This window comes from Onychomys torridus, chromosome 1, assembly GCF_903995425.1.
Source record: "Onychomys torridus chromosome 1, mOncTor1.1, whole genome shotgun sequence".
NCBI lineage: Eukaryota > Metazoa > Chordata > Mammalia > Rodentia > Cricetidae > Onychomys > Onychomys torridus.
The window spans coordinates 30,734,169-30,750,068 of NC_050443.1; the positions used below are offsets into that span (position 1 = coordinate 30,734,169).

Here is a 15,900-nt window from a genome sequence, read left to right on the forward strand (position 1 = left end):
CAGGATGGCTGTGAATCCAAGGCCAGCTAGGGCTACAGTGTGAGACTGTCTCAAAAGAAAAACCAACAAAAGGGTTGTATACAGATTCCAGCAATCTTACACTAAACTTCATAGACAAGAAAGTAGAAAGTACTCTTGAACGCATTGGCACCAGAGATCACTTCCTAAATATAACACCAACAGCACAAGCACTGAGCACAACAATTAATAAATGGGACCTCTTCAAACTGAGAAGCTTCTGCAGGGCAAAAAACACGGTCAATAAGACAAAAAGTCAGCCTACAGAATGGGAAAAGACCTTCACCAACCCCACATCTGACAGAGGATTGATCTCCACAGTATATAAAGAACTCAAGAAATTAGACATCAAAATACTAAACAAACCAATTAAAAATGGGCTACGGCGGTGGTGGTGCACGCCTTTAATCCCAGCACTTGGGAGGCAGAGGTAGGCAGATCTTTGTGAGTTCAAGGCCAGCCTGGTCTACAGGGCGAGATCCAGGAAAGGGGCAAAAGCTACACAGAGAAACCCTGTCTGGAAAAAACAAAACAAAACAAAAAAAGGGCTAAAGAGCTAAACAGAGAATTCACAAAACAAGAATTACAAATGGCTGAAAGACATTTAAGGAAATGCTCAACATCCTTAGTCACAGAGAAATGCAAATCAAAACGATTCTGAGATACCTTACACCTGTCAGAATGGCCATGATCAAAAACACTAATGACAGTCTATGTTGGAGAGGATGCAGAACAAAGAGAACACTCCTCCACTGTTGGTGGGAGTGCAAACTTGTACAACCACTGTGGAAGTCAGTATGGTGGTTTCTCAGAAAATTGGGAATCGAACTACCTCAAGACCCAGCCATACCACTCTTGGGCATATACCCAAGGAATGCTCAACCATACCACAAAGATACATGCTCAACTATGTTCATAGCAGCATTATTTGTAATAGCCAGAACCTGGAAACAACCTAGATGCCCATCAACTGAAGAATGGATTAAGAAAATGTGGTCCATATACACAATGGAGTACTACTCAGCAGAGAAAAACAATGACAGCATGAAATTTGCAGGCAAATGGATGGAACTAGAAAAAAAATCATCCTGAGTGAGGTAATCCAAACCCAGAAGGACAAACATGGTATGTACTCACTCATAAGTGGATTCTAGATAGAAAGCAAAGAACAATCAGACTGCAACCCACAGAACCATGGAGGCTAAATATATGGCATGGAGGACCCTAGGATGACTGTAGCTTATAATAAGGTTTGGTTTTACTTAATTACTGAGCAACCCTCAATGAAACATTTCACTATTAAGATAAGAATTTATACTGTATCAAGCTGATAATAGAAAAACAAATTATTTAATTTAAAAAATAAAAGAAAAATTTGAACTATTAAAAAAATCATTAGAATATCTTTATTCCCATCAGAACATTTACAATCACCTATTTTTTTTTTGAGGGGGCGGGGCTGTTGTAGAACTCTCTATATAGGCCAGACTGGCCTTGAACTCCTAGAGATCCATCTGCCACTGTCTCCTGAGTGCTGGGATTAAAGGCGTGTACCATCATGCCCAGCTGGATTCCCCACTTTTTATAAGTCTATGTTGGAAATAAAACTAAATGCAATGCATGTAGGGACCAAGGACAGAACACACTTAGAATGTTTATATAATGCCTTGGTCAACTTCCCATCTCAGCCCCTCCCACTCACCCGGGTTACTGATGCATTGCATGTTTAGTACATTCACAGAAGTTGCTGTGAATTGTTTGTTTTTTCAAGACGGGATTTCTCTGTGTAGCACTGGCTGTCCTGGAACTTGCTCTGGAACTTGCTCCCTAGACCAGGCTGGCCTTGAATTCACAGAGATCTCCTTGATTCTGCCTCCCGAGTGCTGGGATTAAAGGCATGCCCCACCAAAGCCCTGCCGTAGTTATGGCCTTTGTTCTCAGTTCCCACTTCAAGAAGCAAAGAGAGAACCAAAGACAGTGTGCAGCAGGAGACTTTATCTAGAAGCCCAAGGTCTCTGCTGGGACCAGCTTGTAGAGGTGTAGGGGGGGGGGCACAGCATGGGTGAGTTTTTGTTTGTTTGTTTGTTTGTTGTTTTGTTTTGTTTTGATCAGAACACAGAACTTCTGCCTTCTTCCCAGGGGTGAATAGTTTTGGTCACATGTGCACTTAATCATGTCTAGGCAGAATAAAAATTCCAGCATGCTGGGGTCAAACCATCTGACAAAGTGGCAAAATGCCCGCCTAGAGAGAAGCTCGAAGACTCCTTTTAAGCCTGCTTAGGGAATTCCAGCTGTGGTTAAGTGTACTTTGAAGTGATTGGATATAGACCCTTACTGATACAGGAATCATTTTACAATTGGCTCATGACATCTGGTCAGCAACTGTGGTTCCAGTGTCAGGGTCTGTCTGCCTGCTGTGTCAGGGTCTGTCTGTCTGTCTGCTGTGTCATGGGTCTGTCTGCCTGCTGTGTCAGGGTCTGTCTGTCTGCTGTGTCAGGGTCTGTCTGTCTGCTGTGTCAGGGTCTGTCTGCTATGTCAGGGTCTGTCTGCTGTGTCAGGGTCTGTGTGCCTGCTGTGTCAGGGTCTGTCTGTCTGCTGTGTCATGGTCTGTCTGTCTGCTGTGTCAGGGTCTGTCTGTCTGCTGTGTCAGGGTCTGTGTGTCTGCTGGGTCAGGGTCTGTCTGTCTGCTGTGTCAGGGTCTGTCTGTCTGTCTGCTGTGTCAGGGTCTGTCTGTCTGCTGTGTCAGGGTCTGTGTGCCTGCTGTGTCAGGGTCTGTCTGTCTGTCTGCTGTGTCATGGGTCTGTCTGTCTGCTAGGTCAGGGTCTGTCTGTCTGCTGTGTCAGGGTCTGTCTGTCTGCTAGGTCAGGGTCTGTCTGTCTGCTGTGTCAGGGTCTGTCTGTCTGCTAGGTCAGGGTCTGTCTGTCTGCTGTGCCAGGGTCTGTCTGTCTGCTGTGTCAGGGTCTGTGTGCCTGCTGTGTCAGGGTCTGTCTGTCTGCTGTGTCAGGGTCTGTCTGTCTGTCTGTCTGCTGTGTCATGGGTCTGTCTGTCTGCTGTGTCAGGGTCTGTCTGTCTGTCTGTCTGCTGTGTCATGGGTCTGTCTCTCTGCTGTGTCATGGGTCTGTCTGTCTGCTGTGTCAGGGTCTGTCTGTCTGTCTGCTGTGTCAGGGGTCTGTCTGTCTGCTGTGTCAGGGTCTGTCTGTCTGTCTGTCTGCTGTGTCATGGGTCTGTCTGTCTGCTGTGTCAGGGTCTGTCTGTCTGCTGTGTCAGAGTCTGTCTGTCTGCTAGGTCAGGGTCTGTCTGTCTCTCTACTGTGTCATAGGTCTGCCTGACTAAAAATACCAAGAACAGTTCCTGCTTTGTGGCTGGTAGGACCCTGATTGGCTACCAGACTGGACGTACTTGCTGAGGGTCTGACTGAAGCCAGACATGAGTCGACATAGAATGGTGGAGGTCTCAGCAAACTGGCCCCTGGGCGGCAAGGGAACTGCCCTGTTAAGGCAGTCCTGTTATAAGAGTCAGTTAACACTGCTGGGACAGCAATAGAAGACTAGGCCATCAGGCAGGTACCTGGACTTTGAAAGTTCCAACTCTCTCCTAAGAGGAACGCTTTCACAAGGTTCAGTAGATATTTGTAGGAATGAGTAAATCAGCAGTTCCCCATCTCCTTTTCTCATTTAAACTGCACCTCCCAGGAGCTCTGTGAAGCAGGAATGCCCCAGCTAGGTAGTGGCATCCAACTGCCTCTGGTGCTACTGGGAAATGTAGTTTTGCTATTGGTTTCTCCATTCGTCCTTGAGGAGAATCTTAAAGATCAGAGGAGTTTAGGGGAGGGAGTGACACGGGTTTTCATTTGGGATCATCTTGATTTCCATATCTCGATGGCCTGCTTGTGTGTTTCACCAACACACTACTGCAAAGGCAGGCGGGTAAACCGGAAGCCTCGGCCTGTTAAACAGGGGATCCCTGGAGTTTTCACCAGGGCCTGGGGGAGGGCAGGAACTGCACCACTGCAAACGCGCCAGAGCACAGGGCAGGCTACTCACCGGGCTTTCCGTGGCCTGGCTGTCCTCCTGATGGGGCGCCGCGCGGTCCAGGGGCACCGCCAGCACAGCACACAGCATCAGTAGAGGTGCTAGGAGAAGGAAAGGGGCCCCGCGGGGCGCAGAGGTAGGCATCGTGGCTGCTCTGCAAGGAGAGATCGAGAATGGGTTTTGTTGTTTTGCTACGGTTTTTTTGTTTTGTTTTGTTTGTTTTGTTTTTGTTTTTCGAGACAGGGTTTGTCTGTGTAGCTTTGCACCTTTCCTGGAACTCACTCTGTAGCCCAGACTGGCCTGGAACTCACAGAGATCCACCTGGCTCTGCCTCCGGAGTGCTGGGATTAAAGGCTTGTGTCACCACCGCCCGGCATTTAAAAAAAAAATTTTTGTATATATGTATATCTGCATGTACAACTTTATGCCAGAAGAGGACATCAGATACCACTGGAGATAGTTGTGAGACACCATGGGGTTCCTGCCAGTTGACCTCAGGACCTCTGGAAGAGCAGGTGGTGCTCTATACCACTGAGCCTTCTCTCCAGCCTGGAAGCTCACATTCTTAAGCATGACATTTCCTGCGTCGTTTTCAAATAAAAGTCAAAGCCCTGGATGCGAGTAGAGGATGGGAAGGGAAACTTTTGCGGACATCTTGCCGCTGTGTATCCTGGGAATTGTAGTTTTCCTCATTTATTTTTGCTCCACAAGTTCCTGTAAGAGCTTTGGTGATAAGCAACTGCATAGAATGCTATCACTACCTTTGAGAAAGGTCTCATTATGTAGCCCTGGTTGGAACTCTATGTAGACCAGGCTGGCCTCCAGATCACAGAGATCCTCCTGCCTCTGACTCCCAAGTACTGAGATTAAAATACCCCAACTCGCCGCACCTCTCTCTAGCTCTCTTTCTTTCTTTCTTTTCTTCTGAGAAATGTCTTTATGCTTACCAAGCTGACCTCGAGGAGATAGAGAGGCTTGCAGAGGAGCAATGCTTCGATTCCTGGCACTCTTGTATGCACTTCCTAAGTGCAGGAATTACAGGCGTGTAAATTTCTGAAATGCTCTGTATGTAGAACTATATTGCTAGGTAGATGCTCTTGGGTCCCTTTAAGGAACGTTGGCTTGCGGTTCCAATTCAGAACCCCCAGAACAAGGGATCTGTCTTCTTCAGTGTCCTGGAGGCATTACTCTGTTGGACATGGACCTTGAGGAGCCTACAGGGCCAAGAAGAGGGCAAGTCCCTGTGGGAATCCCCTTTTCCCAAGAAAAGTGTCAGGCTTTGTTCAGAGTTCCAGCATGGCGGCAAGGCCATGAGAGCTCCACGCTGGTGCTAGGGAGGGGTGGGCACCTCTGGGGTTCCAGATAGCTGGTTGCTGAGGAGTTGGGGTTTGTGAGCCTCAGACCCAAAGTCCCAATACTTAGAAGCAGGACCAGCCTTACCTGCTTGGTAGAGAGCTGGATTTCTGTGCTCCCAATAGCGCTAAAGCTCGCCACAGGCTACTGAGTCTCAAAGGGCATTGAGATTTGGGTTGTTAGGGCTCAAAAGAAAAATGAAGGCAGATGTCAGGAATTAGAGGGCGGTTTCTATTGAGATGTTGGGTCTAGGTCTGATTATGCCTTCCTAATCCTCTAGACCGGCTCAGGAAAATGAAGCGTGGAAGAAAGAGTGAGTAGGGAAACCTAATGGTCAGCGAGGTTGGGGGAAGGAGGACTTAGAAGCACACAGGATACACACAGCTTCAGGGCTCAAACTGTCTTCAGGCTCTCCACCATCAACCATTCACAGGAAGGTGCGGGGGATCTGGACTCTGAAGTCTGCGGCGCCTGAGAGTGCTAGAGCCTGGGGCCTCTGGTTGGGTCCTAAAGGGGAGCTGCTGGGAGAAAGGGAGTCATAACTGACCTAGAAAGCTCAGGTCCCTCACATACTGTGACATCACTGGGGCTAAGAACCCAATTTGGTCAAGGGGAGGGGCTCTTGAACAGGCAAATCTGCCTGTGGTGACCAGCCTGTGTTTCCCGCAGAACCTTGGAGGATGAATTCTCAGGTGTGAGGCTGCAGAAGCTAGAACAACAGGTATGGCCCCGGATCCCACTCTTCCCAGGAGGCTCAGAGCCCCCGGTCCCATGTTCCTCTTCTCTGGACTTCACGTTCTCGAATGAGGAAAAGAGAAAGTAGAGAAAGTAGGCATTCGGCTTTCTTTTGAAACAAGACCTTGCTGCCTAGCCCAGGCTGGTCTCAAACTTGCATCTTGGGTGCTGGAATTACAGGTGTGAGCCACCACACTCGCTTTGTTTTGTTAAGTTGCATTTACTCAAGGGTAGAGGACACACACATGCCTTGGTGAGTAGTGGAGACAGCTTGCAGGACGGGTTCTCTCCTTTGAGGATTTGGGTCCTAGGGCTCAAACTCAGGTTGTCAGGCCTGATGGGAGCACAAGCACCTTTACCCACCAAGTCCTCTCAGGCCCCAAGAGCCGCTCTGTAACCTATGCTGACCTCAGACTGGCTCCCACCCTCTTCCTTGTGTTTCTGGACTTGCTACAGGTGTGAGCCTTTATGCCCACCTTTGTATTTGGAAACAGGGTCTCACCAAATTGTCTAGGCATACTTAAGTGTTCCTGCCTCAGTTGGGAAGGCAGCCCAGGCTGAGGAAATTTTTAAGGAACAGTCTAGAGGGCTGGACTCCTAGTTCTTGGAGGAGGAGGTGGAGAGAGATGGGATCTGACAGGAGAGGACTGGGTATCTGGGACCCCAATGGAGGAAGGGTACCTGACCTCTCCCAGGCCAGCCTCACCCCTGCGCCCACCTTCCTTCCCCTCTTGATCCTTCAGCAACAGCTACTCGAGAAGAAACTGCGCAGGAAGCGCCAGGAGCCCCTCATGGTTCAGGCCAATCCTGATGCTTCCCTGAGGCCCAGGCGACCAAGGCGTGGGGAAGATCGCTTCCAGTGTGACAGCAGCTGGGGATCTGGTCTGATGGAAGGGATTTATGGGGGCTCGGGGGCGGGGTCTAGTGAGCACTGGAGGGTGGAGCCTGGTGAGGCCCAGGGCGGGAACTGGGTGGATGGTGCTGGCTGCCAGAGGGATGGCCTTATATATGTCAGGAAGTGTCCTAATGGGACTGGTGGGGCCTAATTGCATCCGGAGAGGGAGTTTATGGTAGAGAATAGGGGTGGGACTTGAGTGTAGAGCTTTCTGAGGGAACAGGGGTGGGGCCTCGTGGATCCCCAGGCAGAGAATTGTTTTCTTAGGAGCCACTCCAATAAAGCTGGGCCCTTGAGATCACCTGGTCTTCTGACAATAACCAGGCAGAGCTTAGAGCAACTGGAGGGCCAGAGGACACAAAAGAATCCAGTGTGACTGGGTGTGTCAGAACCTAGTAGAGTCTGAGGGAACTCGGACTCCCCAAGGCAGAAGATCTGCTGGTAGAATGGAGTTCATGTTGTTTGCTTTTCGTGGTGATAAGGGTCAAACCCTGGGCTACACGCACCTGATCGTGCCTTACTTACTACTGAGTTTTTGTTTAGAATTTGGGGGGGGGGGCGAGGGTCCCATGCTATCACTGGCTGGAACTTGTTAAGTAGTGGAGGGTTTGAGGCAATCCTCCTGCCTTACTCAGTAGATCCTTTTTAAATGGGCCTCTCTGCACTTTCTCCCAGGTGCAGGGAGTCCTTTCCTTCAGGAGAACGTACCCCAGGCGCATCTGCCCTCCAGTGCCCCCAGTGCCCTGGTCTCCAAGAGCAGTGTCAGAGATGGTAGTGGCCAGAGGGCCCCCCTTCTGCCACCCAGAGAAGCAGGTAATCTTAGACCCCTGATATTTAGAGCATGCGTCCTTAGAAGTTCAGGATTCCGTCCTTCTCCTCTGACGCTGGTGTCAGGTCCACAGCTCCCTCTTCTTGCACCAAAGGACCCCAAATCTGAAACTCCTTTTTCTCTAGTATACACTCAGGGCGATGGCGCTGCGGTCCACCACCTGTGCTATCTCCCAGACTGCTTAGATTCAGATGTGGAGGAAGTGACCATGGAGGACATCCCGGTCATCCCCCCACCTCCCAAGACACATCTGGCAACCCGTTGCAGGGGCTGGTTAGCCTCCCCAGGACCTGGTAATTTCGGGGACAGGGGAGTGAAATCTGGCCCCTGGTTCGCATGACAGATTGTCATCCTTGCTTTGACAGCTTTATGTGAGATGTCAGAACTCATGGGTCTCCCAGTCCATCTGTCAAGATGTTTAGTCCCTGTCACACAGTGTACTCGGATGTAAAACCATCACCACATCAAATGCATGTGTTTAAACTCAGTTTTGGATGGATTTCATCAATCTTTATGTATCCCTGGGCTGGCCTTGAACTCACATAGATCCACTGGCCTCTGCCTCCTTGTGTGTTGGATTAAAGGCTTGTTGAACCACACCCAGATTATTTATTATTATTGTTGTTGTTATTGTTTTGGTTTTTGTTTGTTTGTTTGTTTTAGTTTTTTGAGACAGGGTTCACTATGTGACTTTGGAGCCTGTCCTGGAGCTTGCTCGGTATACCAGAACTCACGGAGATCCACTTGCCTCTGCCTCCTGAGAGCTGGCATTTAAGGCATGAGCCAACCCGGTCATGTTATTTTGGTTTTTCTTTAATCTTTTTTTTTTTTTTTTTTTTTTTTGAACTGAGGTAGGCAAGCGCTGTACCACTGAGCTAAATCCGCAACCCTCTTTTTAATTTTTATTTTATTTATTTATTTTGGTTTTTCGAGACAGCGTTTCTCCGTGTAGCCCTAGCTGTCCTGAAACTTTCTTTGTACACCAAGCTGGCCTTAAACTCACTGAGATCTGCCTGAGTCTGCCTCCATAGTGCTGGGATTTAAGGCAGGTGCCACCACTGCCTGGATCAGATTATTTATTTTAATTACTTTTATTTTTGTGTATGTGCATCTGTGTGTTTGTGAAATTGAGTGCAGTTCCCACAGAGACCAGAAGAGGATGTCAGACCCACTGGAGCTGGAGTTGGCTGTGTTTGTGAGCCATGAAACTTGAGAGCTTGGAACTGACCTTGGGTTCTCTACCAGGGCAGAATGTGCCCTAGACTGTTAATCTATCTCTCCAGCCCTTCAATTTATTGGTTTTTTTTTTTTTTTTTCAAACTTGTTTACTTTTGACCAGGAACTGAGACACATGCCTTTAATTCCAACACTGGAGGCAAAGGCAGGTGGATCTCTGTGTTCAAAGCAAGCCCAGTCTAGAAATCTAGTCTCAGGCTAAGCCAGAGCCACACAGTGAGACACTGACTCTTCGAGATCAGGAGGCAGATTTTAGTCTTTGTAGGTTCCATGTGCATAGGAAGTGCAGAGAGGGTGGTCAGTGGAAGAGCCTGGCAAAGCAGCTGGGACCTGGAGTTCTTGTCCTGTCTAGCCGACAGTGCTGACCTTCCTCTAACTGGGACTAGATATCCTGACCTGTGACCACTTCTGCCCCTTAGGGATCAGTGAAGAGGAAGAGGTTGACTCCAAGGATGCTGCCTTTGAACCTAAGGCACCCAGTCCGGCCCCAGCCCCTCTAGTGAGCGCTGGTAGCATTCAGGGACACTTGGCATCCTGTGAGGAGGAAGAAAACACAGCACAAAGGGATATAGAAACAAGGAGTCCAGCCTCTGACCTGGGGGTAGGTGGAACTAAATCTGCAGCCCAAACTACAGGGTATTACACTAGCTGAAGGAGCCACAACCATGGTGAAAATCTGTGCACAGTTGTGCATGCTTGCATTTCCTGCAGTCAGGAGGCTGACATTCACTGAGAGTTCAAGGTCAACCTGGGGTACATAAAGAGTTAGTCCTCTAAAAAGAAAAATCGCCGTAGACAGGTGCCAAATTATAGAGACTACAAGTTGTGAATTGGAGGTCTTTTTTTTTGTTATTTTGTTTTTAAGGATGAGGTTACTCTGTGTAACAGCCCTAGGTCTCCTGGAACTCATTCTCTAGACCAGGTTGGCCTTGAACTCACAGAGATCTGCCTGTCTCTGCCTCCCGAGTGCTGTAATTAATGGTGTGAGGCTTACAAGGCTCATTTTATAGTAAACATGGTCAAGTGCTTTGCTAGGCCAGTGCTCTTACCACTGAGCCACACCTGAGCCCCTCACTGCGGGATTCTATGTGTGTGTGTTTGTGAAAGGCCGGACTGGGTGCCTTAGGTTCAAAGGCAGCATAGAGGTACTATACTATTCAGTCATGCCCAACAACCTCACTGGCATGTACTCTGGCTTTACATGGTCTAGAGTATGACCTCACACCGTTTGTGTGAGTTAATGAGGCTGCACGTTTGACTAATCAGCAGATGGGCCAACTTGTTTGGTTGGGTTAGCTGACATGCTTAATAACAAGAAGCCATGGGTCTTCAAGGGTCATCCCTTAGCTGAAACAGCCAATCAGTCTGCAGGGCCGAGCCTGACTGTCCCTCAATTGTGGCTTTGCACTTGAGCTAGGATGAAGACCTGGAGAAGAAAGTGTGCTCAGAGGCCTCAGAGTCAGCAGGGACAGACAGCACTCCAGTGGGGTCCGAGGTCTTGCAAGACACTAAGGACACAAGCAAGCACAGTGCTTGTACCTGGACCTGTCCTGCGGCCCGCCCCCCAGGCCCTCGGCTGGGGGAGGATGTGGAAGCTTATGTGCTGCTCCCTGCACCTCGGGACCACGTGGTGCAGTGCCGCATCATCCGAAACAAGCATGGCATGGACAAGGGCTTCTTCCCTTCTTACTATCTCTACCAGGAGGCCGAGGATGGTGTGGCAGTAAGCTCTGGCCCCTGGTGGTGGGAGCCTTCCCACTGAGTGACAGAAAAGGAAACAAGCCCCAGTTTCTTTCTTTCTTTTTAAAGCTTTATTATACATACAGCAAGTATGCCTGCAGGCCAGAAGAGGGCACCAGGTGTCATTACAGATGGTTGGGAGCCCCCATGTGCTTGCTGGGTATTGAACTCAGGACCTCTGGAGGAGCAGTCAGTGCTCTTAACCTCTGAGCCATCTCTCTGGGCCAAAAACCCCAATTTCCAGGAGCATGTCCCTCCCCTTTTTGGACAAGGTTAAAAATTTCTAGCCAGGCAGTGGGTGAATATGCCTGCAATCCCAGCGCTCAGGAGGCAGAGGCAGGTGGATCTCTGTGAGTTCGAAGCCAGCCTGGTCTACAGAGCTAATCCAGGACAGGCTCCAAAGCTGCAGTGAAACCCTGTTTCAAAAAACAAAAACAAAAACAAAAACATAAAAAAAAAAAAAAAAAATTCTAGAGCCAGGTGTGGTGGCATCTAAATATTTACCTAATCATACATGGGAAATGGTGGCAGAGAGGGTCAGGAGAGCAAGGTCAGCCTTGTATATAAAGGAAGAGTCAAAGCCAGCTTCCTGACCTAACTTGAGATATCTTTGAAAAACTAAAAAAAGAGCCAGGTGGTTGGGGCAGATACCTTTAATTCCCCCACACTTGGGAAGCAGAGGAGGGCAGACCTTTGAGTTGGAAGCCAGCCCTTTCAAATTAATAAGTTCCAACCCAGCCAGGGCAACAACGTGAGATCCTTTCCACACCTTTTTCTCCCCCTGGACTCAGGTCTCTGTCACTTAGTTAGTACCTGTCAGGTCTAAGCCCCACCCACCTCAGCACTTCAAACTTTTCAGGACTTAGTAGCTTAGGTCCAAGCCTTTTCCATTCCAGAGTTGGTCCATATCCACCACACCTCCCTCCCACTTGAGTTAAGTCTCTTCTCCGGCCATCCACCTGAGTTCTTGGTTACCAAACCCCACCCAATCCTGGAATAAACTGGACCCCTCAAAGTGTTTCCATTCTATAGCTAAGCTACACCCCTCTCCCGCTGAGCAGTCTTCTCCCAGTGTGGCCTTCTTCACCTCCAGAAATAGCCCTTCCCTTATTCAGAGCTGTGTTCAGGACCCTGGCTCTAGACATATATCAAAACTCAATCCTGAAGTCTCTTCTCTGATCTGCAGCATTTCCTTCTGGCTGGGCGGAAAAGGAAAATATGCAAAACCTCAAATTATCTCATCTCTCTGGATCCCAAAGATATGTCCCGCAACGGGAACAACTTTGTGGGCAAAGTTAGGTAAGTGAAGCCTTCTTGGTGTGTGGCCCTCCTAGTATGTGGTGAGGCAACAGGTTGCAGGAAGCCAGCAAAAAACAGGCCAATGGACTTCATTTCCCAAGAGGCTGTAGTGCACAACACAGGACCTGCACTAAAGCCTGATGGGTTTTGTAGTTCTGCAGGTTGTGGTTAGTTCCACAGGTGGGAAAGAAAAAACATGAAAGCTTTGGATGCCAAGAACATAGGCTGGCATTTAAGATGTTTAGCTTTTTGATAGGCAGAGGCCTGGGACCCCTCAGTTCCTGTGGGGAGAGCGGACTGGAGTGTGTGAGTTCTTACTTCCTAGATGGAAGAGGGTTCCCAAAGAGTCAATGTGGGATGCTAGAAAGACAGAAAAATCAGAGGGCTGGGACTGGACTGTGATTTCTTTCTTAGAGGATGGTTTGAGAAAGCACTTAACATAGTGTAGCAATCACTATCCTGGTTTTTATTACTCTCCTCCCCTGCCCTCCTGGGACAGATCCAATATCTTGGGCACAAAGTTTACCATCTTTGATAATGGGTTGAACCCTGAGAGGAACTACTGGATCCCAGACAGTTCCCGGATCAGAAAGAAGCTGGGAGTTGTGTGTTATGTAAGTATCCTGGCAGAGGCACAGATGAAGGAAGGGGGTGCCATTCGGTAAGAGAGCATAAGGAGCTAGGCCAACTGGGATATAATCAATTAACCCTCCAGGAAAGCAATGTCTTGGGATTCCGGGGACCTCGGAAAATGACTGTGATCCTTCCAGGAATGGACAGGCGGAAGCAGAGGATGAGAGTCCAGCCACAAAATGTGAGTCTCTAAGGTTGTGAATAGCAATACTGTGAGAGGAGAATGGGTAAGAAAACCCATGGTTTGCAGGTCACATTGAATGGCTTTGCCAGAGTCCCTTCTCTGGAAGAAAAGGCTTGAGACCCAAAATTGTGGGTCTAGGCCTGAAGAGATGGCTCAGTGGTTAACAGTTCATGTATTGCTCTCCCAGAGGGAGAAGAAAGACAGACCATGTAAGTTGGAGGCTAGCCTCATCTAAATATGAAGTTCCATGATAGATAGGGCTACAGATGAGACCTTGGTTTTTGGTTTGTTTGTTTGTTTTGTTTTGTTTTTCCAGAGCTGAGGACCAAACCCAGGGCCTTATGCTTGCTAGGCAAGCGCTCTAACACCGAGCTAAATCCCCAACCCCTGAGACCTTGTTTTTTAAAAAATTTGTTTTATTTAATCCCAGCACTTGGGAGGCAGAGGCAGGTAGATCTCTGTGAGTTTGAAGCCAGACTGGTCTACAGAGACATTTATAGAACAGCTAGGGCTACACAGAGAAACGCAGTCTCAAAACAAAACAAAACCAAAGACAAAACAAAACAACCATGCCAGGTGGCTCACAACTGCCTGTACCTCCAGCTCCAGGGGACTTCTTGCCCTCTCTGGTCCTGAAGACAACTGCACTCATAGGCACATAATCCACATATACCAGCACATATAGTACATCTAATTAAAAGAATTTTTTTTCTTTTTTTGTGACGGAGTTTCTCTGTAGTCCTGGCTATCTGGAACTCCCTATGTAAACCAGGCTGGCCTCAAACTCAGAGATCCTCCTGCCTCTGCCTCCCAATTGCTAGGATGAAAGGCGTGTGCCACCACCACCCAGTTTACGTTTGGCTACTTTAAACTGTGTCTAACAACATATGCACAGTAGATCATAATGACCTGTGAGTCTTTATGAATAAGTCTGTTCATAATGTATGAATAATCTCTTTGCATAAATGTATATGTAAAATTTATCTAGGGAGTAACATACATAATATTGGAGATATGGAATCACCACCGGAAGAGAGCTGGGAAATTGCAAAGCTCAAACAAAGGTGAAGAGGTGTTTTCTGTCTGCTCAGCACTCTCATGCATCCTCTAAAGTCCACCAAAAAAATCAAGTACTAACAACAGTGTTTAAGTGAGAACTCTACCTCAGAGAAGTCACCACAATCCTGATAAAATCTTTAAGGTTTCCATTCATAACCATAAACAAAAGTTAGATGGTGAACGTCAAGTACCAGCTGCAAAACGAAAATATAGAAGAAGAAGTACATGCTAGATGGTGGCACACGCTTTTAATCCCAGCACTTGGGAGGCAGAGGCTCAGGCTCACTCCATTATCAAAGATGGTGAATTTGGTGCCCAAGACATTGGATCTGCCTCGGGAGGGCAGTGGACAGAGTAATAATAACCGTGACAGTGATTGTTACTGTGTTAAGTGCTTTCGCAAACCCATCCTCTAAGTATAGCAACTACAGTCCCAGCCCCGTGTGCAGAGCTAATGCCAGGCCAGGCAGGGCTACACAGAGAAACCTTTCCAAAACCACCAAAGGGCAAACCTGGCCATCTGGAGACATTGTTCTCAAGTAAATAAATAAAAGTAGCACGTGCATCTGGACTTAAAGGAGGGCTGCAGCTAGGCTAACAAGGATGCCCCTGTTGTATCTCGAGGATCAGGATTCGACACTGAGTCTACAAAAAGGTGCTAGACAAGGGCCGCTCCTACTGCAGAACAAGGCCCCATCCTGGAGCGACGAGAGCGGCGGCTACGTGCTCAATTTTCACGGTCGCGTCACTCGGGCTTCGGTCAAGAACTTCCAGCTTGTGCACCCCGATCTACGTGAGCTCCTAGCAACCCGAAGACCTGGGCTTGGGGGCGGACAGGGGGCATTAAGAACTACCCCCTCCCCAACCCCTCTGTCTCTGGGCGGGTTCCTAAACAGGGCGGGAGCGGCGCTGTCGCAAGGGCTATTGGGAGATGTAGTCTCTAGGCTCCTGGAGTCTCCTAGCTTGGTAAACACGCAGCTGCGTGGCGCCATAGGACGGAGTTTAACTCAATCTTATTTCCTGGTTTTCCCATCAGCGGACTACCTGGTGCTCCAGTTCGGCCGCGTGGCCCCAAACATATTCACTATGGATTTTCAGTATCCTCTTTGCCCGCTCCAAGCTTTCGCCATCTGCTTATCCAGTTTCGATGGGAAACTGGCGTGTAACTGAATAAATTATCATCCCTCACCAGCTGTCCTGTGAGTTTGCAGAAAGCTTCACGCCAGGCCTCCTTTCTTGTTTAGTTTTTGATACTCAGTCTGGTCTCCAACAATGTAGCTGAGCCTGTCCTTGAACACCCCATCCTCCTGCTTCCATCTCTGGAGTCCTGGGATGGCAAGCATGCACCTTTGTGGCTGGCCTTGTCTTTCAATAAATTTTTCTATTTGTAGTACACATAATAGTGGGCTTCATTATGACATTTTTATACCTTTGTCGAACTTTCCTTTGCTTGTATCTACCACCCTCCCTTTTTTTTTCGAGGCAGCTTTCCTCTATAGGTTATGCCTGTCAGTCCTTGGAACTCATGCCAATCCTCCTGCCTCAGCTGGAAGTGCTGGGATTAGTTGTGTCCCCCTACACTATGTAGATCAGGCTGGTCTTAAACAGGTTTGGACACAGAACTCATTTTTGCCTCCCTGGAAGATCCAACACATACTGAAGACTTGATCACTATAAATCAAAAGGCTTTATTTCTTATTAAAAAAACAATAAATAACAGGACACTACTTGGGGTTAGCCCCGCCTTCCACCAAAGTCCTGGCTGGGAGGAGGGGCCTCCCTGGGAAGGGGAGAGGGTGCGGTCACATTTTGGCTCAAGGGCGTGGCCTCAGAGGTGGAGCAGGGCCCAGGCTGAGTAGGAGCAGGAGTGAAGGCCAGAGGGAGGGGT

General features: G+C 48.5%; 1 protein-coding gene across 1 annotated transcript; it reads left to right on the plus strand.

The window, feature by feature from the left end:
• The first annotated feature begins 5,247 nt into the window (after positions 1–5,247).
• Positions 5,248–15,367, plus strand: LOC118593964 (tubby-related protein 2-like). The gene is made up of 12 exons (XM_036203687.1): positions 5,248–5,282; positions 6,072–6,123; positions 6,881–7,019; positions 7,708–7,845; positions 7,987–8,154; positions 9,517–9,698; positions 10,515–10,820; positions 12,024–12,136; positions 12,636–12,750; positions 12,852–12,950; positions 14,637–14,805; positions 15,049–15,367. The coding sequence occupies exons 1-12, from the start codon at positions 5,248–5,250 to the stop codon at positions 15,180–15,182; spliced, it is 1,650 nt and encodes a 549-aa protein (XP_036059580.1). The 3' UTR covers positions 15,183–15,367.
• The last annotated feature ends 533 nt before the right edge of the window (positions 15,368–15,900 follow it).

Coding starts and splice junctions, on each gene's coding strand:
- LOC118593964 (XM_036203687.1), top strand. CDS start 5,248: ATGGACCTTGAGGAGCCTACAGGGCCAAGAAGAGG. Junction 7,846..7,986: donor TCTGCCACCCAGAGAAGCAG/GTAATCTTAGAC, acceptor CTTTTTCTCTAG/TATACACTCAGGGCGATGGC. Junction 10,821..12,023: donor AGGCCGAGGATGGTGTGGCA/GTAAGCTCTGGC, acceptor TCTGATCTGCAG/CATTTCCTTCTGGCTGGGCG.